General features: G+C 42.7%; 2 protein-coding genes across 2 annotated transcripts; both read right to left on the reverse strand.

Moving 5' to 3' along the window:
* Positions 1 to 1573: 1573 nt before the first annotated feature.
* LOC125427429 (serine protease inhibitor A3L-like) lies at positions 1574 to 9404 on the reverse strand. The gene is made up of 4 exons (XM_048486845.1): positions 9391 to 9404; positions 4699 to 5367; positions 2801 to 3071; positions 1574 to 1694 (listed from the first exon to the last, which is right to left on the reverse strand). The coding sequence occupies exons 2-4, from the start codon at positions 5348 to 5350 to the stop codon at positions 1574 to 1576; spliced, it is 1044 nt and encodes a 347-aa protein (XP_048342802.1). The 5' UTR covers positions 5351 to 5367; positions 9391 to 9404.
* A 2595-nt stretch (positions 9405 to 11999) lies between these two features.
* On the reverse strand, positions 12000 to 18530 carry LOC125426377 (alpha-1-antitrypsin-like). The gene is made up of 4 exons (XM_048484634.1): positions 17873 to 18530; positions 15698 to 15968; positions 14704 to 14851; positions 12000 to 12209 (listed from the first exon to the last, which is right to left on the reverse strand). Exons 1-4 carry the CDS (start codon positions 18528 to 18530, stop codon positions 12000 to 12002), a joined length of 1287 nt encoding a protein of 428 aa, XP_048340591.1.
* Positions 18531 to 25440: the final 6910 nt, after the last annotated feature.

Below are 25440 nucleotides of genomic sequence, written 5' to 3' on the forward strand. Positions count from 1 at the left end.
CATAATTTCATAAAATGGCTTGGGGCGAGGGGCAAATAGAAGAAGTGAGGTTTTCCTGGACAAAGGGATGGGGTGGAGGGGGGTGGGGTAAACTTTCCTATGATTTGGGAAAAGCATAATGATTGTTTTTTATAACAAAACCCAAGAGTCATACATGGTTTCATATGTGAATTATGGTAACAAATTGCAATTTCCTCTTACCTCTACATGCGTATTTAGTACATTCAAGACCTCAATTAAAATTACTTCATATATTAACATTTTACCTATGTTTATTAATTTATTATAGGAATGGTCAGAGTTATTGGGTGTACAAACATAGATCTATCCAGTCAGGTCAAAATCATACATTTTTGTCCATCAACTGAGATGAATTTAGAAGACTGTAACTCATCACACCAAGATGGGCTTATATACAGTGGCCCAGGGATCTAAAATGTGGTTGTTCTCAGACAGGGAGGCACTGTTGCACGCGAACAGCCCCGCCCTGGTTATCCACAAAGTGGCATGAAGTCAGCTGCTTTTCACCTCACAAAAAACAATGAGGTTTTGGGTATGAGCCGCTTCCACTGGGCTGGGAAGACGCTGCTTCTGTCACCCCCACTCACCTGCTAGGACCTCTGAGGGAGCTGCAGGGACCCGCCCATGCTGCCCTCCAGCCCCTGGAGGTTGGAGGGCAGTGTGGGCGGGTCCCTGCAGCCCTCCAGGGTGACATTAGACATGACAGAGAGTGGAGGGGGCTGACCGAGAGGCTGGGTTGGGAATGGGGGCCGCTCGCACGCTAGCGTATGAATGGTCCCAGAGCCTCCATCGGCATAAATTATGCCAGTGGAGGCTCGTTTTTGCCTGTGTGCAGAAAGGGTGTCAGATTAGAATTGTACTGTAAATGTCACAGCTTTGGGGTGATTCAACACAAAGCACAATATTTGGAATTTACATTTTAGTGGATTTAAGAAGTGGATGTTAACTCTCTCTGATAGCAATTTGCAACCCTTTCTTTCTTGTCCCCAAACATCCTAGCAATGATCATCATTATTATGTAACTCTGAGGCAAAGTTATTGAAGTATAACTTGTATGGTCACCTGCTGAGACTTCAGAGAAATTGTGGGTCATGCTACTGAATGGGTTAAGTCACCAGAAGCATATCAGGGTATACAGTATTTCCCTGGAGGGGTTCCTTCTATCCTTATTATCAGAATGGCAGAATGTAAACAATTTAAATGGGAAAAAAGTAATCAAGTACCACACTTTGATCCTGTCTCCTGATCAGTTCTTATTTAATTAGTTGATTCAAGTCAAGGCTTACAGGTTATCTTGCGATTTATTTTTGCACAAGGGCTTACAAGTTATCATTGGGCTGTTGTGGTTTTCCAGGCTTTGTGGCTGTGGTCTGATAGTTTATGCTCCTAATGTTTCACCCAAATCTCTCTCAGGACACCAGTCATAGATGCAGGGGAAACACTAGGAGCAAAAACTTCCAGACCATGGCCACACACCAATTGCTATGCAATGTCTAGCACTAACCTCATTCATATACTTACCTGAGAAATTCTTGCACCAGTTGTGCTGCTATCATATGCCTGATAAATCAGCATGTTGATTAAAGGCATTTCTCATGCCTAGTCTCTGCAAAAAGCGTTTGACATCATAGGATGGATAAGCAGAGAATTTTGGAATTGATAATTTTAGATCTCTGTCAAGACAAATAGCAAAAAAAACCCACCACCAAACCAACATTACATGATAATGTTAAACATAGTTGTGCATAAGTTGCAAAACAATTTTGTTAGAACATTTATTTTGATATCATTTATTTTTGTGATATCACTTTTGTGTTTTATTGTCAGATTGTTTCCTTATTTGATGTTTGTGTTAGTTTTATTTAACATTTATAACAAATGACTAAAATAGTATGCATTCTGACTGGAGTCAACTAACACACCTGGTCCAACAGCAGACCCCATGCAGCCTCAGGACTGTTGGGAGGGCCAAGCAGATGACCCTGCTTCCTTATGGGGGTGGGGAGCTGGGCACATTTACTACCAGGGATGACTTATTTCTTTTCTTTTAAAAAAAAAAGTCTACGAAGGAATTTGGGCTGATATTTTTTTCTATTTGGGCTGAAAGCAGCGGGATTCTGATGCACCGGTCCCACTGTTATTTAGGTTCACTCAAAACACAGCACAATGAATCCCCACAATGAATCCCCACAATGTCCCCAGCGTTATCATGAAGCCACAAACGAACAACCAGGAAGTTCAGCAAATTTTTGCACCACAGCATGCTTGCCAATCAAAAGCCTGCACCAAAAGCAGGGAACTTGGATTGGGCAGCTTTGTGATGACGTGTGCATGTGGGGATGGTTCAACGTTGATTCTAGGAAGGAGAAATTAAAAAAAATAAGGAAAGGTTCAGCCTCCAAAACGGGACTCCAGCCAATCGTAGCAGAGACCCACCCTGCTGATCACTGCAGACAGCGGGGCCGTGGGGAGTGCTGCTTCTAAAAAAACGCAGCAGAAAGGTGAGTTCCCCCAGTGGACATACTGCAGTGGGGAACATTAACTTGCAGTCACGAACACCCGGTTTTTATGAACCCGGTCTGCCTACACTTTAATTCTGAAGTGGGGAAACACCCAGTAACTAAGGTAAGAGAAAATACACTTCATATAAAATATAATAGAGTGAAATAGCATTAGTACAGTGTGGTTAATATTAATTTAAATTGGATGCCTTCATCCTATTAATCATAATGAATTGTACGGGAGCAGACCTGGCAAAGAGAGCAGAGAAACTGCTTACTTGTATTGAAAAGATGTTCTCCATTTATCCAGATCTTCTTTTACAAGAGAACTCTCTAAATCTTTTAGTTTTCCTTGTTCTGGCAGGATGAACAAGGCTACAGCAACATCTGAAAAAGGCACTTCCACCACTGAGCAAAACAATTCTTCATCACGGACAAATTTGTATGAGGCCGTATTAAGCATCATGTTTAATTTGACAGTTGTGTTTCCATATGCAAAAAAATCTTCTTCAAGGGTTAAGTCGGGAAGGAAGCGTCTTTCCCATTCACCTTAGAAGAAAAATTAGAGATAAGAGGAAATTAGAGAGGTGACCTGGTAGAGAGACACTGATTGAGTTATGCAGTGAACAGAGTACCACAACCTCCTAGCTAAAAGAATCATCATCATCGAATCATAGAGTTGAAAGGAGCCAAATAGGCCTCCTCAATTCAGGATCAGCCCAAACCATCCTTGGTGAGTGTTCATGCAGTGCTGCTTGTAGACTGCCAAAGAGGGGGAGCTCACCACCTCCCTAAGCAACTGATTCCATTGCTGACCAATTCTTAGTGTAAAACATTTTTCCTCATAGCCAGCTGGTACCTTTCTCCCCAAAATTTAAATCCATTATTGCAAATCCTGTCCTCCGCTGCCAACAGGAAAAGCTCCATTCCCTCCTAAAAGTGCCAGCTCTTCAAATGCTTAGAGAGCAATCATGTCACCCCTTGATTTCCTCTTATCTTCAATGAACATCCAAAGTCTCTCAGCCTTTCCTTGTAGGGCTTGGTCTCCAGGCCCCTGATCATCCGTGTTGGTCTCCTCAATTGCTGTCCTCAAGACTCTAGCTACTTTTGTGAGGTCTATTCTTTGCACCATGAAGGCCCTCCATGCATGGTGCCTGGTATTGACTGGGAGCACATGGTTCAGGAACTGAGAGCATAGCACCTCTAGGTCTGTCCATGAAGATACATGACAGTAACAGGATGAGAAGTATCTTCTGAACTAGCAGATCGCAGCATCAGTAGTGCACACCTGCCTCCCTGCCTTCCCTCTAACAAGACCCAGATATATACACATGCAAAGACACATTTATGGCCAATGAAGTCACTTTATTGGAGAGTTTCAGGGGGAAAGGAGCTGAGAAAACCAGAATCCATCTCCATGTAACTTCTTGGAAAATGGGTATGGCTGCCTTCAAATGTGGTGGAGAACCACGAGGTCCTCCACCACGTTGGATGCACACTGTATAAAATGATGCCTTCCAACTGTAGGCCTCTTCAATGGTCAAGGTGTAGCATGGCTCAAGGGGTCAGTAGTTGGAGCTGCAGTTCTATCTGTTGAGTCTCTGCTTCAGAACAATCAACTCCTTGTGTGAGGGGTCATGGTGGGGGCACTTGGAGCTCCAGCCCATCCCCCCACCCCCATGTTGGATTTTGGGCTTGGGTATAGGAGGTGGTACTGCAGGGGTGGCTCCCAGCCATAGGCAAAGGGAAAAGGGGAAGGAGGTCGGGGGAATGAGCCTCTGCTTCTCTGTCAGTCCACTGCTTCCACAGCTGCCCCGCCCCTTATGGGTCCTGGCTGAAGAGGTGGGGTAACTGTTAGGGTTCAGAATGGAGAGAAGTCAGCCACAGAGTGTAAACCTCTTTCTTTCTGTTGGGTATTTGTGCAAATTGTTTGCTCAATAGCACTAAGTGCCCTCTCTGTGCTTTTCCCAGCACCAAGATGTAAGGGGTTCTTCTCCCACTGACTCCCTCATCCCTACAAAAGCAGGGCCATATGCCATGGCATTCAAGGGCAAAGTGGCTCTCACCCCCCCCCCCCTCTGCTCTCTTCTTCATTGCTACAATATCTTCTTTTTAGCTGGCTGAAATATTTGTACTGCCTTAATTAAACAAAACAATACCCTAAATCTCCACTTACCTTTATAGAGAATGTAATTCACAAGGAGCATGCGTGTGTTTTTACTGAGATATTTCACTGCGTTGATTATTGCTCCATTAGTTTTGTTTTCTATATAATCATTTATATGCTGTTTAGCTCCTCTGGTATTCAGAAAGTCTATAGAAAAGTCTTCAGCATGATATAAGTTTCTGATGTCTTCCAGAAATGTAGGCAGAACTTCCAATGTCTTATCTAAGAACAAAGCACTCCCTGTTTTCACATGGGTTGTATCGGTGTGTCTGTACATAAGTTGACAAAATCCTTTATGTATCTCATTCTGCTCAATCTCTGAAAGGTTAAAAGCTAATCCTTCATATATCTGACTTTGGGTTTCAGATTTAGCCCCAAGGGACAACATAGCGAGGGCTGAGGAAATGCTGATGGGAGAGAAGAGAATATTTTTGTCTTCTATAGTGGAAGACATTTCTTTGTACAATCTGAATGCAAAATCAGCATTATAAGGGATTATCTTATGCCAGAAATTGTCTTCAGTGTTACATTCTTGGTCCAAAGTAGATTGTCGTTGTTGAGTATTTGGATAACTGCCTTGAACAACATGGGGTCCTGTGAAGTGATAATAATGAAACTGCAGACCAATCAGAAACAACGAAAGGTAGATCGTGGCCTTCATTGTGGTTTGTAATTGTTCTGTGGAAAAAACAATCAAACATGGATGTCAATTTCTGCCAATTCAGGTGTCCCATTCCTCATGGGTGAAGTGTGAGCCTTTCACTGTGGTTCCTGTTGGTACTGCAGGAAGATAAGACCATCAGCTTTCTCCCCTCCTTCTCTGGCCAGTGTCAGGCCTTGGCAGAACTTCCTAATATACACCAGAGACTGTTGAAGCATTCATTCATTCATTCATTCATTCATTCATTCATTCATTCATTGTACTTATAGGCTGCCCTTTCTCTTGTGGCCTCAGGGCAGCTTCCAAAATGAAATCCTAACAATAAAATCAATAACAATGAACAATACAGCCTGTAACGCTCCTTAGTCAACTAATCCAAGATGGTGCTAAAACTCTAACATAGTTTAAAAAAGATAAATTTCCCCATGCTCATTGTCCATACTGGTGTAATGGGGGAAAAGGAATAAACAGAACAGAATTAAGGAAAGGGAAGATGGAATATTGTTTCTGACTCATCCATACGCCTGGTGGAACAATTCTGTTTAACAGGCCCTGCAAAATTGGGTCAAGTCCCGCAGTGCCCGGGCCTCAACTAACAGAGCATTCCACCAGGCTGGGTCAGGGCTGAAAAAGCCCTTGCCCTGCTTGAGTACCAGATTATTTTCAGGACAGGCATGGCCTGGACTACTTATCTCACTGCTGCCCTGGTTCTGGCATTTGTGGATCATATATAAGGGCTAAATGGATAATCAGAAATTGGGTTCTGTAACCTTTGCTTGCTACCAACCCATAAGTGTTAAGCGAGACCTTCACGTACACAGATATATGCAAGAGGCAATTGCAACATGGTGAAGAAAGTCACTGACATGTGTAGTAACTTTCACAGTATATGAGAGACAAAAACCAATGAGTTTGTGACACAGTTGTGAATAACCTTATATGGAATAGCATACTCATATCCTTTTACAAGTGTATAAATGCTTTGCTTTTAGAATGACTAATTGGAGAAATGCCTAGTGGGCTTAAGGCCTATTTCTCCCACCGGCATAATAATAAACTTTAAACCCTGGAACCATCTGGTGGTCTTCTTGTCTGTTTCACTTGTTCTTCTGCCTCCCTGGGCAAGGAGCCAGCTTCGCACCATGTGCTTGCTGGGGTTCTATCATCCTTGGAACTGGGGTCAGGGTGCCGTTCCCAGCATGGGAGGGGACAGTGGGGTGGCATTTCCTCTTCCTATGAGGAGCATCCCTAAAATGGCCCTCTCCGTAATATTGTCAGCAGCCCATGGTAAGGATCATGGCCTGGAGCCTGAGGGAGCAGCAAGAGCTGGTGGCCTGAACTCACTTCCCTGCCCTGAGGATGTGAGGTGGGAAGGTGAGCCACATTAGTGCCATGGAAGATGGCCTCTTTTTTTCCCAGAGATGGGAAGAGGTAGGTGGTGTGGATTTGCCTCCCTGGCACATGGAGGTAAAGTAAGGGGTGAGCCCTACTCACATCCTGCCCCAAGTCTGAAGCCTTGGTTGCTCCCATAGCCAACTCCAGACAAACCTCCCCCCCTTTTTTCTGAATGCCATCTGGTGGACATCAGGCTTTCAAAGAGTCAAGAGAGATAGCCGGCATTGTCATGGAAACATCTCTGTTGGATAGTAAAGCTGAAAGATAAAAGAGACAAGTACTATTGTAAGACCTGCTTCCAACTTGGGAACCTCTCTTGTGTATCTGGGTACTTCCTCTATGTCTGGAAAGGCCTCTTGGGAAGTGCTGACCTGATGTAGAGGTTGGAGGAACCCTGACAAATTCCTCCCCAACAACACCATACAGGGAAGAGCTTCTGCCCTGGCTAGTTCCATCTGATGGGTCTTCCCTTGATTACCACCCATGAATTCTCATCTTGTACTTTAGAAAAAGAAATAAGTCTGCTTCATCTTCTAATGTGGTCTCACTTTCATTCTTTGCACTTTTTGGGTTTGCTGCAGGTCACCCAGTTGAGGGCATGGGATGGCCAAACCTGCAAAGCTGCCCAGGACTATGTTGTCCGTAATCTGTTATTTCCCTCCATGATGGATTGTAATCATCGGTGGGCAGCTTACTTCACGCACACCACTGGAATCATAAACTGGACACAGGTTGATTTGTGGGGTGGGACAGGGGCATGTTGTGGCGTAGCATGGTGTGGCAGGGGTGCAGCGCACGAACATGCACTGGGTGCAGTTACACCTCGCTCTGCCCATTGATACCCATAGACTATACCTTCCTGGGAGATCTGGTGGCAGGGGGTTACTGCAAGTAAAACAAACAGTGGAAGAGGAGAAACATGTGCTGGCCAATTATGTGAATGAAAGTCAAGAACAGACATTATTTGAAATGAAGGACAGACATTTGCTGAAAGCCCAAAGAACCAAATAGAAGTGTAGAAAGAATACTTCAGGTATACCATGCCCTATTTCTGGAGAAGATCAAAAACAAGGTGGACAGTGAAAAGACCTGGCTGTGGTTAACAACTGGAACTCTGAAAAAAAGAAATTGAATCACTGATTTTAGCTGCTCAAGAGAAGGCCACTAGGACAAATTATGATCAAGGCCAAAATCGAAAAATCCTCAGATGATGCAAAGTGAAAATTGTGCAAGGAAGCCAACAAAACTGTAAATCATGTACTCAGCTGCTACAAACAGATCACCCAGACTGAGTACAGAGGCACAACTCACCGCCCTGAGCCCTTCGGGGGTAGGGCGGTTTATCAAATCGAATAAATAATAATAATAATAATAACTCAGTGGCCAAGAAGATCCATAGGAATTTATGCAAGAATTACAACATTAGAACAGCTAAAGACTGGTTGGAACATTGTCCAGAGAAAGTCAAGGCCAGAATCGAAAAATCCTCAGATGATGCAAAGTGAAGATTGTGCAAGGAAGCCAAGGAAACTGTAAATCATGTACTCAGCTGCTACAAAAAGATCACCCAGACTGAGTACAAACAGAGGCACAACTCAGTGGCCAAGATGATCCATAGGAATTTTGCAAGAATTACAACATTAGAACAGCTAAAGACTGGTTGGAACATTGTCCAGAGAAAGTCATGGAAATAAGGTCAAGATCTTGTGGGACTTTTAAATCCAAACAGACAAAGTATTGGCACATAATACACCAGACATCACAGTGATTGAGGCCAAGAAAGTTACAATCATCAACATAGTTTGTAGTAACAGCAGGTTTGTTGAAAAAGAACATGAGAAGATGACTAAAAATGCCATGATTTGAAAATGGAGATGCAGAGACTATGGCACAAACCAGCTCAGGCCGTGCCAGTGGTAATCGGCACCCTGGGCACCATTCCAAAAACACTAGGGCAGCACATGAAACATCTTCAAATCAACAAAATCAACATTGGTCAGATGCAGAAGACAGCCCTGATGGGATCTGCAAGAATACTATGAAGATAGATTACTGTTCTAGACTTCTGGGTGAGGCTCGAATTGTAATGAAAGGCCAACAACCAGCTAAAGAACTGGCAGCTGTGATATTAAACAAAATTAAATAGTAGTAGTAGTAGTAGTAGTAGTAGTAGTAGTAGTAGTAGTAGTAGTAGTAGTAGTAGTAATATGAAAGTCAAGAACAGGCATTGATTGAAGTGAAGAACAGACATTTGCTGCAAACCCTGAGAACCAAAAGGGAAAACAGAAAAAAAAACTGATTAAAAGAGGGACTGAAAGTTGGCACAACAAAGCATTGCATGGCATATTTCTGGAGAAGATCAAGGGCAGGGTGGACAATGAAAAGGCCTGGCTGTGGTTAACAACTGGAACTCTGAAAAAGTTAATGAATCACTTAAACAGCCGAGGCCTCTGGATGAGGCTCAAATTGTAATAAACACCAACAACCAGCTAAAGAACTAACAAACAACATTAAAATAACAAATAAATAATAAATCATTACAAGCAAGGCTGCTTTGACCCACCAATCATAGTCATAGTTACACCCCTGACTTCTGTTAGAGTTTGATTGCTACTAGAGGAGAATGGAGAGAGTTATTATCATACCATAGAAGAGAAACCGAAACATCTGCCCCATCCACACGATTTATGCTGTGATGTTGGTACCAGGACCTCCTGTGCTGCATATCACCATCTTTGATGAAACTCTTGAGCCCTCATTTCTGTGCTGTACTGGGAGCAAGATAAATTCCTATTCAAATTTACTCATAGAGATTCTTCATATTTGGTTTTGTACTATGTGGAATAAAACAACAAATCCAGCCAGGGTGATACACCCAACTTAACCCAAGCATTACATTTAGTTCGATTAGGTCCTACTGACCTTAAGCCACTATGGGAGAGGCTCAACTGAACAGACTGGGATGTCAGAAGAATGGTAGAGAAAAGGTGTTTTATACTTACAAAATGCCCAGAAGTGTCTACTGAAATTGATCTGGAGTGGATGTCTGCAGGCTTTGTCATTTATAAACTGGGCATGCACAATATCCAGGAAAAATATTAACCATTAAACAGAGCAAATACAGATTATCTAAGAGGCAGGGAGAGCAAAATATGATGCAATGGATTTGGAGCTGCGCTTTGTACGCTTTGGCATTGGTTTTGGCTGTCAAGAGAAAGCATCATTGGAATGGTGCCTAAGTTGGACAGTTCCCCCCACCAGCTAAATCTGAAAACACAACATCTAGTTGAGATCTTCTCCTCGGGTGAGGCATGTGTCTAGATAAGATGAAGATTCTGTACTCATAACTCACCCTTTTTGGGGGTCCATAACTTTAGACCCTCTGAACCAAATGCCACCAGACTTGGGTGGTATCATCAGGACAATCTCCTGAAGATAACCTGAACTTTTGGTACTGCTAGCTTTAAAAATGCACCCCGTGCAGGCCAAGGCCCAAAACCACCATCAGGTGATAGGTTTTTAATAGATTATATTGAGTTATTTATTGAATAATTTATTTATTTATCAAATCTGAAAACACAGCACTTAGTTGAGAACTTCTCATGGGTGAGGCATGTGTCTAGATCAGTGTTTCCCAACCTTTTCAACGTTGCGGTACCCTTGACCTCACTCTTCATATCCCAGGGTACCCTTGAGGTTCGTTTGATTTTTTTTTTGCATTTTTAAAGGTTTTTTCCATTTTTGGCCTGTAGGTGGGGGGAGTGGCAAGCAGGGGGAGGGGAAGGAAAGCAGCGTTGACAGCCATGTTGTTTGTTTGCCTAAATTTGGCATGGATTGGGGGGATTTAAAGGGAGAGTTCCCTTTAAATCTAACCCCCCCCAATCCACGCCGAATTTAGGCAAATAAAGCAGTGCTGTTTTTCAATGTTGTTTAAAGGGAGTCCATGAGGCTCCCAACCCCCCCTTCAAAATCCATTTGATTCGGGGGGGCAGGCGGTAGCATTGTCATGGCACCCCTGGGACATGCTCATGCCACCCCAGGGTACCACGGAACCCTGGTTGAGAATAAGATGAAGACTCTGTACTCATAACTTTTCTTCAAGATAAAAGCAAACACAAGAATACCATGTCAATAAAGAGGTTTATATTAGATGTATATTGATATATCCCTTGTACTATTTGTGTCCTTTGGACTGAATCCAAACTAATATTTCCATGGATGCCCAGGGAATCCAATTTTCTCATTTCTCACCACCTACAGCAATCCAAACTGCCTTCAGAAATCCTGTTCCTTGGGCAGGGGAGACTGCTAAGAAAGGGTGCACCTTTGGAAACATCTAGTCTGAGGTCCCTTCTGCACATGAAGAATAATGCACTTTCAATCCACTTTCAATGCACTTTGGGCCCAGGTCTACCACTTGGGCAGGCAAGAAGGGGCAAAGGTGACAGGTCTACTGCTTGGGAAGACTAGAAGGGGCCCAGGTCTACTGGGCAGGGCAGAAGGGGTTGAGTCAGCGTGCTGGCACAGGCTCTGGCTCCTGAGGGTCAGCACTGTCCCTTGACCTGTGGCGCCCACCTTAATTGCCTTCTCGTCCCACCCTCATAAGAGGTGTCTTGTGAGGTAGGTGGGACCGAGAGAGTTCTCAGAGAAATGTGACTAGCCCAAGGTCATCCAGCAGGCTTTATGTGGAGGAGTGGAGAAACAAATCAAGTTCATTGCTCATATGGAAAGGTGGGGAATCCAATCCGCTTCTCCAGATTAGAGTCCACTTCTCTTAACCACTACACCATGCTGACTCTCCAATGTGAAATAAAATATTTACAGATCATTTGACCAACCTTTGGAGATCATTCTAGAGAACCTCCTTCATTTTTCTTCCAGTATTCATCTTCTAGGAGATGTAGGAAATTAGTACAAATGCAGGAGATGAGCAGAGGTAGTTTGCCATGACCTTGCTCTGCATATCAACCCTAGTCTTTCTTGGTGGTCTCCCACACAAGTACTAATTATAGCCTCTCTTCTGACATCTGATGAGAGCATGCTAGTCTGGGATAATTAAGTGTTTAGGCACATTTAACAAGACACAAAGAAAGTCAGTCTCCAAGAATGCAATGCCTTAAAATAATTTTATTACACAAGCCCTAGGGCTCAGTTGATGCACACACAAGAGTAATGCAAAAATCAACACCTGTTTTTCAACCACTCTTTCAGACTGGAATTATCCTCATCTGATTGGTGATGTAACACTTATTCTCTAGTTGGGGTTCACAATTTTCCCCATTAACAAAATGGTTCCTGTTGAGCTATTAATGACAAACACCAGGTAGGGTCGGTCAAATTTCATCAGAAGAGGAGGAGTAGGAATAGGGGGAAGAAAACCGAGACCACCACGAAATGGTGGTGACACACCTGGAATTGCTAGAACCCCCTTTTCATGAACAACTAGCACCACTTCATGAAGAACCTGTAGGGAGAAAGATGATAAATCTAATATGTACAACAGAGATGTGTTTTCCTATGCATTTCCAGATAATGATGAAGAAGAGTTTTGGTTTATACCCCACTTTTCACTCAAAGCAGTCTCAAAGCAGCTTACAAACTCCCTTCCCTTCCTCTCCCCACAATAGACACCTTGTGAGGTAGGTGAGGCTGAGAGAGTTCTGAGAGAACTGTGACTAGCCCAAGGTCAGCCAGCAAGTTTCATTTATAGGAGTGGAGAAAAAAAAAACCTAGTTCACCAGGCAACAGTCCGCCATTCATGTGGAGGAGTGGGGAAATGAAACCCTGTACTCCAGATTAGAGCCTGACATGCTTAACTACTACACGACACTGGCTTTTCACCATGCCTGAAATGAGTGAGATTCTGGTGACAGACTGACTTATTTGGTATTAAAGCAGTGATGGTGGAGGAATTATCATGGTTTTCCTTGGAAAAATCTAGTGAGGGGTAAATAACTTTCAATTTGATTTGGAACGAGGGTTTCAGTGAGATGGCTTGCAAAAAACAGTTGCTCTTTCTTTGTTATTGTATGGGCTACAGACCTAGCACTCTTTTTGATTGGGCAGTGCTGTGAATTCAGAATATTCAGGTGCAGGGAAGTTGGAAACTGATAACTGGGGAACTGATCAGTGTTCTCCATGTACGGATGGATTTGTGTGATTCCCAGTGAGTGCTGCAGTTGCCAGTACAGCACAACGGTAAAGGGGATTTCACATGGCTGGTTTCCATGCATTTCCCTTGCGCTGGGCCTCAGAAGTGGCCATTCCTCCCTTAGGCCTCTGCCCCCTCTCTTTTTATTACCAAGCGACATTTCAGCATATCAAATTCACAGAAGTATCAGATTTCAATTTTTTATTTTTAATGAAATTCCTAGTCTGATTTGTTGTGGAGACATAAAGGGAAAGGCTTATATCCAGAAGGAAAGGGCTGAAGAAAGAATTTGGGAAAGGCAACATGATTGCCTTTTTATTACAAAACCCAAGAGCTATACATGGTTTCATACGTGAATCATGCTAACAAAGGGCAATTTTCCTCTTAGCTCTATATGCATATTCAGTACATTCAAGACCTCCATTAAAATTACTTAATATATTACGTTTTTTACCTATGTTAATTAATTTATTATAGGAATGATATGGTCAGAGTTATTGGGTGTACAAACATAGAGCTATCTGGTCAGGTCTGGATCATACATATCTAAGTCCATTAACTGGGATGAATTTAGAAGGTTGTAACTCAGATTAGGATTGCACTGTAAATCTCACAGTTTTGGGGTGATTCAACATAAAGCACCATACTAGGAACTTACATTTTAGTGGATTTAAGAAGTGGATGTTGACTCTGATAGCAATTTGTAACTCTTTCCTTCAATTCCCAAAAACATCCTACCAATGATCATCATGATTATATAACTCGGAAGCAAGGCTATTGAAATATAACTTGTATGGTCACCTGCTGAGACTTCAGAGAAATTGTGGGTCATGCTACTGAAAGGGTTAAGTCACCAGAAGCACATCAAGGTATGTAATATTTCCTTCTATCCTTATTCCTTTCAGCCTTTGGGCTTCAGTCTGTTCCATTTGACTGGGGGTTCGGATGAGATGTACTTTGCAAACAGACTGATTTTTCAGACATTGTGGGGGGATTACATGACTGAAACATTATGTAGGTTTGTTCTCAGCTGTTTTTAAAATAACCCAAACTATCAGAAAGGCAGGATGTAAACTATTTAAATGGAGAAAAGTAATCCAGTACCACACTTGGATCCTATTTCCTGATCAATTCTTATTTAATTAGTTGATTCAAGTCAAGGTTTACAGGTTATGTGATTTATTTTTGTACAAAGTGTATATCATTTGGCTATTGTGGGTTTTCCGGGCTGTGTGGCTGTGGTCTGGTAGTTTATGCTCCTAATATTTCACCCATATCTCTCTTAGAATGCCAGTCAGATATGCAGGTGAAACATTAGGAGCAAAAACTACTAGACCATGGCCACACAGCCTGGAAAGCCCACAACAGCCAGCTGATTCCAGCTGTGAAAACCTTCAACAATACCTATATCATATGCCAGTACCTTATGAAGAAGAAGAAGAAGAGTTTGGATTTATATCCCCCCTTTCTCTCCTGCAGGAGACTCAAAGGGGCTTACAACCTCCTTGCCCTTCCCCCGCACAACAAACACCTTGTGAGGTAGGTGGGGCTGAGAGAGCTCCGAGAAGCTGTGACTTGCCCAAGGTCACCCAGCTGGCGTGTGTGGGAGTGCACAGGCTAATCTGAATTCCCCAGATAAGCCTCCACAGCTCAGGCGGCAGAGCTGGGAATCAAACCCTGTTCCTCCAGATTAGATACACGAGCTCTTAACCTCCTACGCCACTGCTGCTCCTGAGATGTTTAATAGGCACCCAATGAAATACAATTGCTATTCAATGTCTAGCACCAATCTCATTCCTATACTTACCTCAGAAATTCTCAAATGGTGTTTTGCTGTAATCCCAGATAAATCAGCACGTCGATTAAAAGCATTTCTTATGCCTAGTCTCTGCAAATAGCGTTTCAAATCATTGGATTCATAAGTGGATAATTTTGGAATCCACAAGTCTATATTTCTGTCAAGAAAAACACAAAAAAACCCCACCACCAAACAAACATTACTTGACAATTTTATTTAAACAACATATACATTGTAAATTGAATTTGTTGTGCATAAACTGCAAAACGATTTTGTTAAAACATTTATTTCAATATCTCACTTTTGTGTTTTATTATCAGATTGTTTCCTTATTTGATGTTTGTGTTAGTTTTATTTAACATTGATAACTTATAACTAAAATAGTATGCATTCTGTTTGGAGTTGACTATCATGCCTGGTCCAACAGCAGGCCTCATGCAGCCTCAGGACTGGTGAGAGGGCCCAGCAGCTGACTCTGCTTCCTTATGGGGAGCTGGGCGCACTTACTGGGCAAAGGTAACTCCCCTGCAGACAGCCCTGTAGCCCTGAGTCACAGCTGTGTCACAGGGTAAGCCCTTCTGACAGTGCAAATGTGGTGCCTCTACCTTGAAAAATAGCCTCCCCCCCACAACATTTTCCCACTGACTTTAATGAACCTGCATTTTTTTATATTCAGAAAACAGCCACACAAAACCCCAATTGGGTTTCTGCTTTTTTCAGATTTTCTTACAGATATAGACAGTAACTAAGATAAGAGAAAATACACTTCATATAACGCCTAATAGAACGAAATAGCATTAGTATAGTGCAGGGGTCTGCAACCTGCGGCTCTCCAGATGTTCATGGACTACAATTCCCATCAGCCCCTGCCAGCATAACCAATTGGTTGCAGACCCCTGGTATAGTGTGATTAATATTAATTTGAATCAGATGCCTTCCTCCTATTAAATATAATGAATTGTACAAGAGCAGACCTGGCAAAGAAAGCAGAGAAACTGCTTACTTGTACTGAAAAGATGTTCTCCATTTATCCAGATCTTCTTTTACAAGAGAACTCTCTAAATCTTTTAGTTTTCCTTGGTCTGGCAGGATGAACAAGGCTACAGCAACATCTGAAAAAGGCACTTCCACCACTGAGCAAAACAATTCTTCATCACGGACAAATTTGTAGAAGGCCACTTTATGCATCATATTTGATTTGACAGTTGTGTTTCCATATGCACAAAAATCTCCTTCAAGGGTTAAGTCAGGATGGAAGCTTTGTTCCCAGTAATCTTAGGGAAAAAATGAGAGATACCAGAACTATTTAAATATCCATTCAGCAAAACACAAACTCTATACAATAGCTACACCTGTGTAATCATGCAAGTGCGAAGATATAAAGAAATCCTCAACTTCATCAATAACTAGTGGAAATCAGAAACTTGGTCTGGTAGAGGGACACTGGTTGAGTTGTACAGTAAACAGAGTATCACAAACTCCTACCTAGCTAAAAGAATCATCAAAATTGAATCACAGGTAGATTCCGCATGGGCCAAAAACCCTTTTACACTGTTTTAAACCATTTTACACCATTTTCACACTGCTGTTTTTCGCCCATGCGGAATCCGCCATAGAGTTGAAAGGAAGCCAATAGGCCATCTAGTTCAACCCCCTCCTCAATGCAGAATCAGCCCAAACCATCCTTGACAAGTGTTCATGCAGTGCTGCTTGAAGACTTCCGAAGAGGGGGGAACTCACCATCTCCCAAAGCAGCTGATTCCACTTCTGAACAATCATTAGTGTAAAACATTTTTCCTAATACCCAGCTGGTACCTTTCTGCCCATAATTTAAATTCATTATTGCCCATAATTTAAATTCATTATTGCCCATAATTTAAATTCATTATTGCCCATAATTTAAATTCTGCCCATAATTTAAATTCATAAATCCCTATCCTCTGCTGCCAACAGGAACAGCTCCCTTCCCTCCTCTAAGGGTCTCCTTTGAGAGAGCAATTATGTCACCACTTGATTTATTCTTCTCCACAATGAACATCCAAATCCCTCAGCCTTTCCTTGTAGGGCTTGGTCTCCAGGCCCCTGATCATCCTTGTTGGTCTCCTCAATAGCTGTCCCAAAGTCCCTACCTAATTTTGTAAGGTGTATTCTTTGCACCATGAAGGCCCTCCATGCATGGTACCTGGTATTGACGGGGGCCACATAATTCAGGATCTGAGAGCATATCGTCTCTAGGTCAGTCCACAAAGATGTATGACAGTTAGTAGGATGAGAACTATCTTCTTCACTAGCAGATGGCTTCCAGCCATAGGCAAGGGTGGCTCCCAGCCATAAGCAAAGGGAAAAGAGAGCCAGCATGGTGTAGCGGTTAAGAACAGGCGGATTCTAATCCGGGGAGCCGGGTTTGATTCCCCCCTTCTCTATCTTGGTAAGGGAAAATCTCTCTGGTGAACTGGATAGATTTCCCCATTCCCTACTAGCCTGCTGGGTGACCTTGGGCCAGTCACGTTCTCTCAGCCCCACCTAACCTCACAAGGTGATTGTTGTGGGGAGAGGAAGGGAATGAGTTTATACGTCACGTTGAGTCTCCAAAGCAGGAAAGAAAGGTGGGGTATAAATCCAAGCTCTTCCTCTTTTTTTATTGTACACCGCCCAGAGCCCTTTGGGGAATGGGCGGTATAGAAATCCTGAAATAAATAAATAAATAAATAAATAAATAAATAAATAAATAAATAAATAAATAAATAAATAAATAAATTTTAAAAAGGGGAAGGAGGCTGGGGCAATGAGCCTCTGATTCTCTGTCAGTCCACAGCTGCCCCGCCCCCTATGGGTCCTGGCTGAGGAGGTGGGATAACTATCAAGATATGGAATGGAGAGAGGTCAGCCACAGAGTGTAAACCTCATTCTCCTTGTTGGGTATTTGTGCAAATTGTTTGTTCAATAGCCCTAAGTGTCTTCTCTGTGCTTTTCCCATCACCAAGATGTAGGGGGTTCTTCTGCCACTGTCTCCCTCATCCCCACAAAAGCAGGGCCATATGCCATGGCATCCAAGGGCAACGTGGCTTGCCCCCCCCCATCTGCCCTCTTCTTCATTGCTACAATTTCTTCTTTTTAGCTGCCTGAACTATTTGTTCTGTCTTTATTTAAAAAACAACACCCTACATCTCCAACTTACCTTTGAAAAGAATGAAATTCACAAGGACCATGCGTATCTTTTTACTGAGATACTTGACTGCGTTGATTATTGTTCCATTAGTTTTGTTCTTTACATAATCATTTATATGCTGTTTAGCTCCTGTGTTATTCAGAAAGTCTATAGAAAAGTCTTCAGCATGATATAAATTTCTGACGTCTTCCAGAAATGTAGGCAGAACTTCCAATGACTTATCTAAGAACAAAGCATTCCCTGTTTTCACATAGGTTTTCAGGTTACGACTGTTAAGCCTGTGGATAAGTTGACAAAATCCTTTATGTATCTCCTTCTGCTCAATCTCTGAAAGGTTAAAAGCTAATCCTTTGTATATCTGACTTTGGGTTTCAGATTTAGCTCCAAGGGACAACATAGCGAGGGCTGAGGAAACGCTGATGGGAGAGAAGAAAATATTTTTGTCTTCTATAGTGGAAGACATTTCTTTATACAATCTGAATGCAAAATCAGCATTATAAGGGATTATCTTGTGCCAGACATTGTCTCCAGTGTTACATTCTTGGTCCAAAGTAGATTGTTGTTGAGTATTTAGATAAGTGCCTTGAACAACATTGGGTCCTGTGAAGTGATAATAATGAAACTGCAGACCAATCAGAAACAACGAAAGGAAGACTGTGGCCTTCATCGGGGTTTGTAATTGTTCTGTGGAAAAACAATCAAACATGGATGTCAATTTCTGCGTCTCCCACTCACGCCTCTCCCAGTTCCTCCTCCTCAGTGCTGGGGCTTCCAGCCTTGGATGCCTCATTTAATTGAGTGGAAAACTGAAGCTGGGCTCATTTTGGCCCTTAAGTGCTTGGCGCACACCTGACTTCCTCCTCTCTGGCATGCAGGTTGTAGCCTTCTTCCTGCCCAGCAGACTTTCTCTGATTCCCTTTTATCTCCCTCCCCCTTTGATTCCAGCCCTGCCCCTGCCTTCCTTTTCCTTTCTCCTTTCATTATTTTCTTGCAGGTGTCCCATTCTTCATGGGTGAAGTGTAAGCCTTTCACTGTGGTTCCTGTTGGTACTGGGGGAAGATGATCAGCTTTCTCCCCTCCTTTTCTGACCAGCTTTAGGCCTGGGAAGAACTTTGTATTATGCACCAGAGACTGTGAAACATTCATTCATTCTACTTGTAGGCTGCCCTTTCTCTTGTGGGCTCAGGGCAGCTTCCAAAAAGAAATCCTAACAATACAATCAATAACAATGAACAATTCAGCCTGTAACACTTCATAGCAAACTAATCCAAGATGGTGCTAAAACTCTAGAAAAAGCCCTTCTCCTGCCTGAGTAGAAGCAGATGATTTTCAGGGCAGGCATGGCCTGCTCTTCACATCTCACTGCTGTCCTGTTTCAGGCATTTGTGGATCCTATTTATGGGCTAATAATGGATAATCAGCAGTTAGCTTCTGTGACCTTTGCTTGCTAGCAGCCCATAAGTGTCAAGCGAGACCGTCACGTGCACAGATATATGCAAGAGGTAACTGCAACATGGTGAAGAAAGTCTCTGACATGTGTAGTAATGTTAACGGCATATGAGAGACAAAAACCAATGAGTTTGTGACATAGTTGTGAATAACCTTGTGTGGAATAGCATACTCACACCCTTATACAAGTGCATAAATGCTTTGCTTTTAGAATGACTCATTGGAGAAATGCCTAGTGAACATGAGACCTATTTCTCCCACTGTTATAATAATAAACTTTTTTTCCTGGAACCATCTGGTGGTCTTCTTGTCTGCCTGACATGTTCTTCTGCCTCCCTGGGCAAGGAGCCAGCTTCACACCATATGCTTGCTGGGGTTCTGACATCCTTGGAACTGGGGTCAGGGTGCCATTCCCAGAATGGTAGGGGACAGTGGGGTGGCATTTCCTCCTCCCATGAGGAACATCCCTAAAATGGCACTCTCTGCAATGCTGGCAGCAGCCCATGGTAAGGACCATGGCCTGGAGCCTGGGGAGCAGTGAGAGCTGCTGGAAGTGAGGCTTAATATTTTACATCCTAATATTAAATTATCAGGCATAATTAATAGAGATAAAGTAAATTTCTTAGACTTGGGAATTTCTGTAGACAAACATAGGCATATTCAGGTGGGGTTGTACAAAAAACTCACAGACAGAAATTTTATTTACATTGACACTCTTTCCATCCACATTTTTTAAAGTCCAACTTACCTTATGGAATATTCTTAAGGGCTAAAAGGAATTCAACAAGAATAGGAGATTATAAAAGAACTGCAAGGAGGGTAGAAGTGAACTTATTGAACAGAAACTTTCCATGGCATATAATTAAAAGTGCCAGAGAGACAGAGCTGATAGAATCCATAGGGGAACCTTGTTTAGGCCCAAATTATAGCAACAGGAACAGAGGATACATACCTCATTAGAACACACAGAAATGATTGGAACCATTAAGAACATTATATTGAAATATTGGCCATTGTTACAGAAGTTACGAGGCTGCCAAATGTATCTGAGGATTGTACTTAGAAAAACATGTACATTGGGGAATCACCTTATTAAAGAAGACATCACTGAGAGGAGAATCAATGTATCAGTCACCACAGGGCATTTTAAATGTGTGAATTGTCTTGCATGTAAATGATGCACATGGGAATGCAAAGAACTTGTTGTACAAGATAGAGGTTGGTTCAAGGAATTTAAACCTTTTTCCATATGTAAAACAAAAAAAATACAGTATATGTTATCAAATGTGAATGTAATTTATTATACGTGGGGCAGACATCAAGAGAAATTAGAATCGGAATACGAGAACACATTTCAAGGATTCATAACTAGGTCCTAGGAACTCCACTGGTGGAACATTTTATGGAAAAGAACCATTCCCCTGACTTTTTAAGATATACTGTGGTGGAAATAATATCCAACTCTGATTCAACCATGGGCATTTTTTAAAAAATTAAGACAGAGAGAAACAAGATTAATATTTGAATTGAATACTACAACTCCAGGGGGACTGAATTCCAATATTGACTGTTCACTATTCCTGTGAATACAGTGTGTTCAGTTAACTTGAAAGTACATAACTGCTAGTATGTTAATTTCATTTTGCTCTCTGAATAGAACCTGCTGACATAAGAAAACAGCTTAAGGTCTTTGTAAATTAACTTTTCCTTATATTTGTATATCACTTATGTTTTTTTGTATATGAGGAATGAGGTCTAGGTTTATTGATAAGATATATTGACTGAATATTTTCACTTTTACAGAAGAAGAGCATGCATTTGAAATACTATTCTATTTCAGGCTATTGACATAATCTAGTAAGTATTCATGGAAGAGCATTTAAAAATGTAAAGTTAAAACATGTTATAATGTTATTTATTTATTTTGTGCTATTATACTTCTTTTTGCAGATTGGCTTGACAAAGAAATACGAAATAAAACCAAATCTGGAGTTTTTATAGCCTCTAAAAATCTCTACATAAACTTCTTGTTACCTTTCAGTGTCCCAGCAGAAAGAGACAGATAAGAGACCACGCCCCTCTCTTCCCAGAGTTTTATCAGATCCCAGACCCCACCCTCTTTTGAGGTCAGGCTGGGTCAAGATATATTTTCCCCCTAGGTCAAGTACCTGTTGTCCCTCTGGCATTGTTTAAGTTCTCCAAATCTATGATACCTGATGGGAGAAGGGGAGGGAAAAAAAGGAGGGGAGGAGACATTTCTCCAGAAGCCCTACTCACATCCTGCCCTGGCTAGTTCCATCAAAGCCTTGGTTGCTCCCACAGACAGCTCCCCCCCCCTTTTAGTGCCTTCTGGTGGGCATCAGGCTTTCAAAGTGTCAGGAGAGATAGCCAGCATTGCCATGGAAGTGTCCCTTCTGCTGTTGGTTAGTAAAACAGAAAGGTAAAAGAGACAAGTACTATGGTAAGACCTGCTTCCAACTTGAGGGTCTCTCTTGTGGATCTGGGCATTTCCTCTATCGCTAGAAAGGCCTCTCAGGAAGTCCTGACCTAGTGTAGAGTATTGAGGAACCCTGGCAAATTCCTCCACAACAATGCCGTATAGGGAAGAGCTTCTGCCCGGGCTAGTTCCGTCAAAGGCAGGGGGAAAGGCACCCAGGGAAACCACCTTCTCCATCAGAGGCATATCAGGGGAGAAAGGCGCCCCACCCTGACCCCCATGCTCTGTGACAGGGCTGGGGATAGGTCTCAGGGGTTGGCCTCACCCCAAGTCCTGCTCCCCCACCCTCCTTGCAGGCAGGTTCCTGCTGCCCCCCAGGGCCTGGGGAGAGCAAAAGCTGGCCTGCATGGAGGCTGGGGGTGGGGCTCAGGCATGGAGGGATCTGGGCACTTCCTCTATGCCTAGAAAGGCCTCTCTGGAAGTCCTGACCTAGTATAGGGTGTGGAGAACCCCTGGCAAATTCCTCCAGGGCCTGGAGAAGGCAAAAGCAGGCCTGCACGGAGGCTTGGGGTGGGGCGCAGTGGCAGCCAGCCCCCGAGGCACCACAGCTGCCTGCCCCCAAGCCCTACCGCCTGCCTCCCTGCAGGCCAGCTCCTGCTGTCCCCAGGGCCTGGGCAGGGGGAAAGTCAGCCTACAGAGAGGCGGGGGTGGGGTTCTGTGGTGTGCAGCTGGGGCACACACTGTTTCATCATATGGGGGACCCCCAAAAGGCATACGTCAGGGGACATGGGTGACCCTTTAGGCCATATGCCTCTGAGTTCCATCTGATGTGTCTTCCCTTGATACCACCCATGAATTCTCATCCTGTGCTGCATCTTCTATGTGACATCGCTTCCATTTTTAACCCTTTTTTGGTTTTCTGCAGGTCACCCAGTAGAGGGCATGGAATGATAAACTGGACACAGGTTGATTTGGATTCATTGGTTAGAAAAACTTGGAAGCTTATGGCAATGTACTCTGCCTTACACCTACACAGCTATGCCAATAGACTATACATTACCAGGAGATCTGGTGCCAGAGGGTTACTGCTAGTAAAGCAAACAGTGGAAGTGGAGAAACATGTGCTGGGTGATTATGTGAATAAAAGTCAAGAAGTCAAGAACAGACATTGATTGAAGTAAAGAACAGATTGTTTGAAGTGAAGAACAGACATTTGCTGAAAGCCCAGAGAACCAAACAGGGAGTGCAGAAAGAATCCTTCAGGTATACCATGCCCAGTTTCTGGAGAAGATCAAAAACAAGGTGGACAGTGGGCCCAGCCAGGCTGCTTTTTTCAGGCGGCTGCTCTTTGCAGCCAGCTGGGTGACTATAATAAGAAGCCAACAAACAGTTAAAGAACTGGCAAACAAAATTAAAATAATAAATAAATCATTACAAGCAAGGCTGCTTTGAACCACCAATCATAGTCATAGTTACACCCCTGACTTCTGTTAGAGTTTGATTGCTACTAGAGGAGAATGGAGTTAGTCATTATTATCATAACATAGAAGAGAAGCCGAAACATCTGCCCCATCCACACAATTTATGCTGTGATGTTGGTACCAGGACCTCCTGTGCTGCATAACACCATCTTTGATGAAAACCTTGAGCCCTCATTTCTGTGCTGTACTGGGAGCAAGATAAATTCCTATGCAAATTTACTCATAGAGATTCTTCATCTTTGATTTTGCACTATGCGGAATAAAACAACAAATCCAGCCAGGGTGATACACCCAACTTAACCCAAGCATTACATTTAGTTCGATTAGGTCCTACTGACCTTAAGCCACTATGGGAGAGGCTCAACTGAACAGACTGGGATGTCAGAAGAATGGTAGAGAAAAGGTGTTTTATACTTACAAAATGCCCAGAAGTGTCTACTGAAATTTGTCTGGAGTGGATGTCTCCAGGCTTTGTCATTTATAAACTGGGCATGCACAATATCCAGTAAAAATATTAACCATTAAACAGAGCAAATACAGATTATCTAAGAGGCAGGGAGAGCAAAATATGATGCAATGGATTTGGAGCTGTGCTTTGTACGCTTTGGCATTGGTTTTGGCTGTCAAGAGAAAGCATCATTGGAATGGTGCCTAAGTTGGACAGTTCTTACCACCAGCTAAATCTGAAAACACAACATCTAGTTGAGACCTTCTCCTCATGGGTGAGGCATGTGTCTGGATAAAATGAAGACTCTGCACTCATAACTTTTCCTCACGCTAAAAGCAAACACAAGAATACCATGTCAATAAAGAGGTTTATATTAGATGTATATTGATATATCCCTTGTACTATTTGTGTCCTTTGGACTGAATCCAAACTAATATTTCCATGGATGCCCAGGGAATTCAATTTTCTCATTTCTCACCACCTACAGCAATCCAAACTGCCTTCAGAAATCCTGTTCCTTGGGCAGGGGAGACTGCCAAGAAAGGGGTGCACCTTTGGAAACATCTAGTCCAGGGGTAGGGAACCTGCGGCTCTCCAGATGTTCAGGAACTACAATTCCCATCAGCCCCTACCAGCATGGCCAATTGGCCATGCTGACAGAGGCTGATGGGAATTGTAGTTCCTGAACATCTGGAGAGCCGCAGGTTCCCTACCCCTGATCTAGTCTGAGGTCCCTTCTGCACATGCAGAATAATGCACTTTCAATCCACTTTCAATGCACTTTGAAGCTGGATTTTACTGTGCGGAATAGCAAAATCCACTTTCAAACAATTTTGAATGTGGATTGAATGTGTATTATCCTGCATGTGCGGAAGGGGCCTGAGTCCTACATGCAGACTGGCTTTTAGTATCCCAGCCAAAGGCTTCACACACTGTGGTTTTTCTGGGCTGTGTGGCTGCAGTCTGATAATTTTATCTCCTAATGTTTTGGTATGCCGATAAAGGTTGAGGTTTGAGATTTGAAATAGATGGTCTGATTCAACAAGGCTCTTCTTATTAGGTATTGATTTTATGGGAAAAGCATAATTCACCCATAGGTGCAGGAACCATCGTTGTTAAGCAGAGAGACATGTCACTGTCTCTAGCAACCACTCAACTTCTTCAGTGCATGCTTCTGCATGTCACTGGCTTCCCATGCAATAAACCAAAAACAACATTTGGCATCCAAGTTAGTAATACACTGAGTAAACTTGCACTGTCATAAAACTTCATGAGGACTGGGAAACTCAGAGTTTAATCTGTTTTTATGTATGTATGTATGTATGTATGTATGTATGTATGTATGTATGTATGTATGCATTTATTCATTCATTCGTTTGTTTGTTTGTTTGGATGTTGTGGGGTTTGCGGGTTCTATGGCCATGTTGCAGTAGCATTTTCTCCTGACATTTTACCTGTATCTGTGCTGGCATCTTTAGAGGATTTATTTACTATTTGTGGGGTTTTTGTTTATTTATTTATATACATTTCTATCCCACCCTATTCCCAAAGGTCTCGGGGTAGGTTACAACGTAAGACATGAGAATTAACTAAAAACAATTATAAACTGTGTACAATAAAACCTGTTTAAAATTCCCACAAGTCTGTCAAATTCCTAAAAGAGGCGGATTCTGCATGGGCCAAAAACAGCGGTGTAAAAACGGTGTAAACCCTTTTACATCGTTTTAAACCCTTTCACACCATTTTCACACTGTTTCCACAC

The sequence above is a fragment of the Sphaerodactylus townsendi genome, linkage group LG02 (genome assembly GCF_021028975.2).
Source record: "Sphaerodactylus townsendi isolate TG3544 linkage group LG02, MPM_Stown_v2.3, whole genome shotgun sequence".
Lineage (NCBI taxonomy): Eukaryota > Metazoa > Chordata > Lepidosauria > Squamata > Sphaerodactylidae > Sphaerodactylus > Sphaerodactylus townsendi.

What these genes read in the sequence shown, in the direction of transcription:
- LOC125427429 (XM_048486845.1), bottom strand. Translation starts at nt 5,350, where the DNA reads ATGAAGGCCACGATCTACCTTTCGTTGTTTCTGATTGGTCTGCAGTTT. An exon ending in GAATTACATTCTCTATAAAG is followed by an intron (nt 3,072 to 4,698) that starts GTAAGTGGAGAT and finishes TTTTCTTCTAAG; the next exon opens with GTGAATGGGAAAGACGCTTC. An exon ending in AGAACATCTTTTCAATACAA is followed by an intron (nt 1,695 to 2,800) that starts GTAAGCAGTTTC and finishes TTGTCTTGACAG; the next exon opens with AGATCTAAAATTATCAATTC.
- LOC125426377 (XM_048484634.1), bottom strand. Translation starts at nt 18,530, where the DNA reads ATGAAGGCCACAGTCTTCCTTTCGTTGTTTCTGATTGGTCTGCAGTTT. An exon ending in GAATTTCATTCTTTTCAAAG is followed by an intron (nt 15,969 to 17,872) that starts GTAAGTTGGAGA and finishes TTTTTCCCTAAG; the next exon opens with ATTACTGGGAACAAAGCTTC. An exon ending in AGAACATCTTTTCAGTACAA is followed by an intron (nt 14,852 to 15,697) that starts GTAAGCAGTTTC and finishes TTTTCTTGACAG; the next exon opens with AAATATAGACTTGTGGATTC.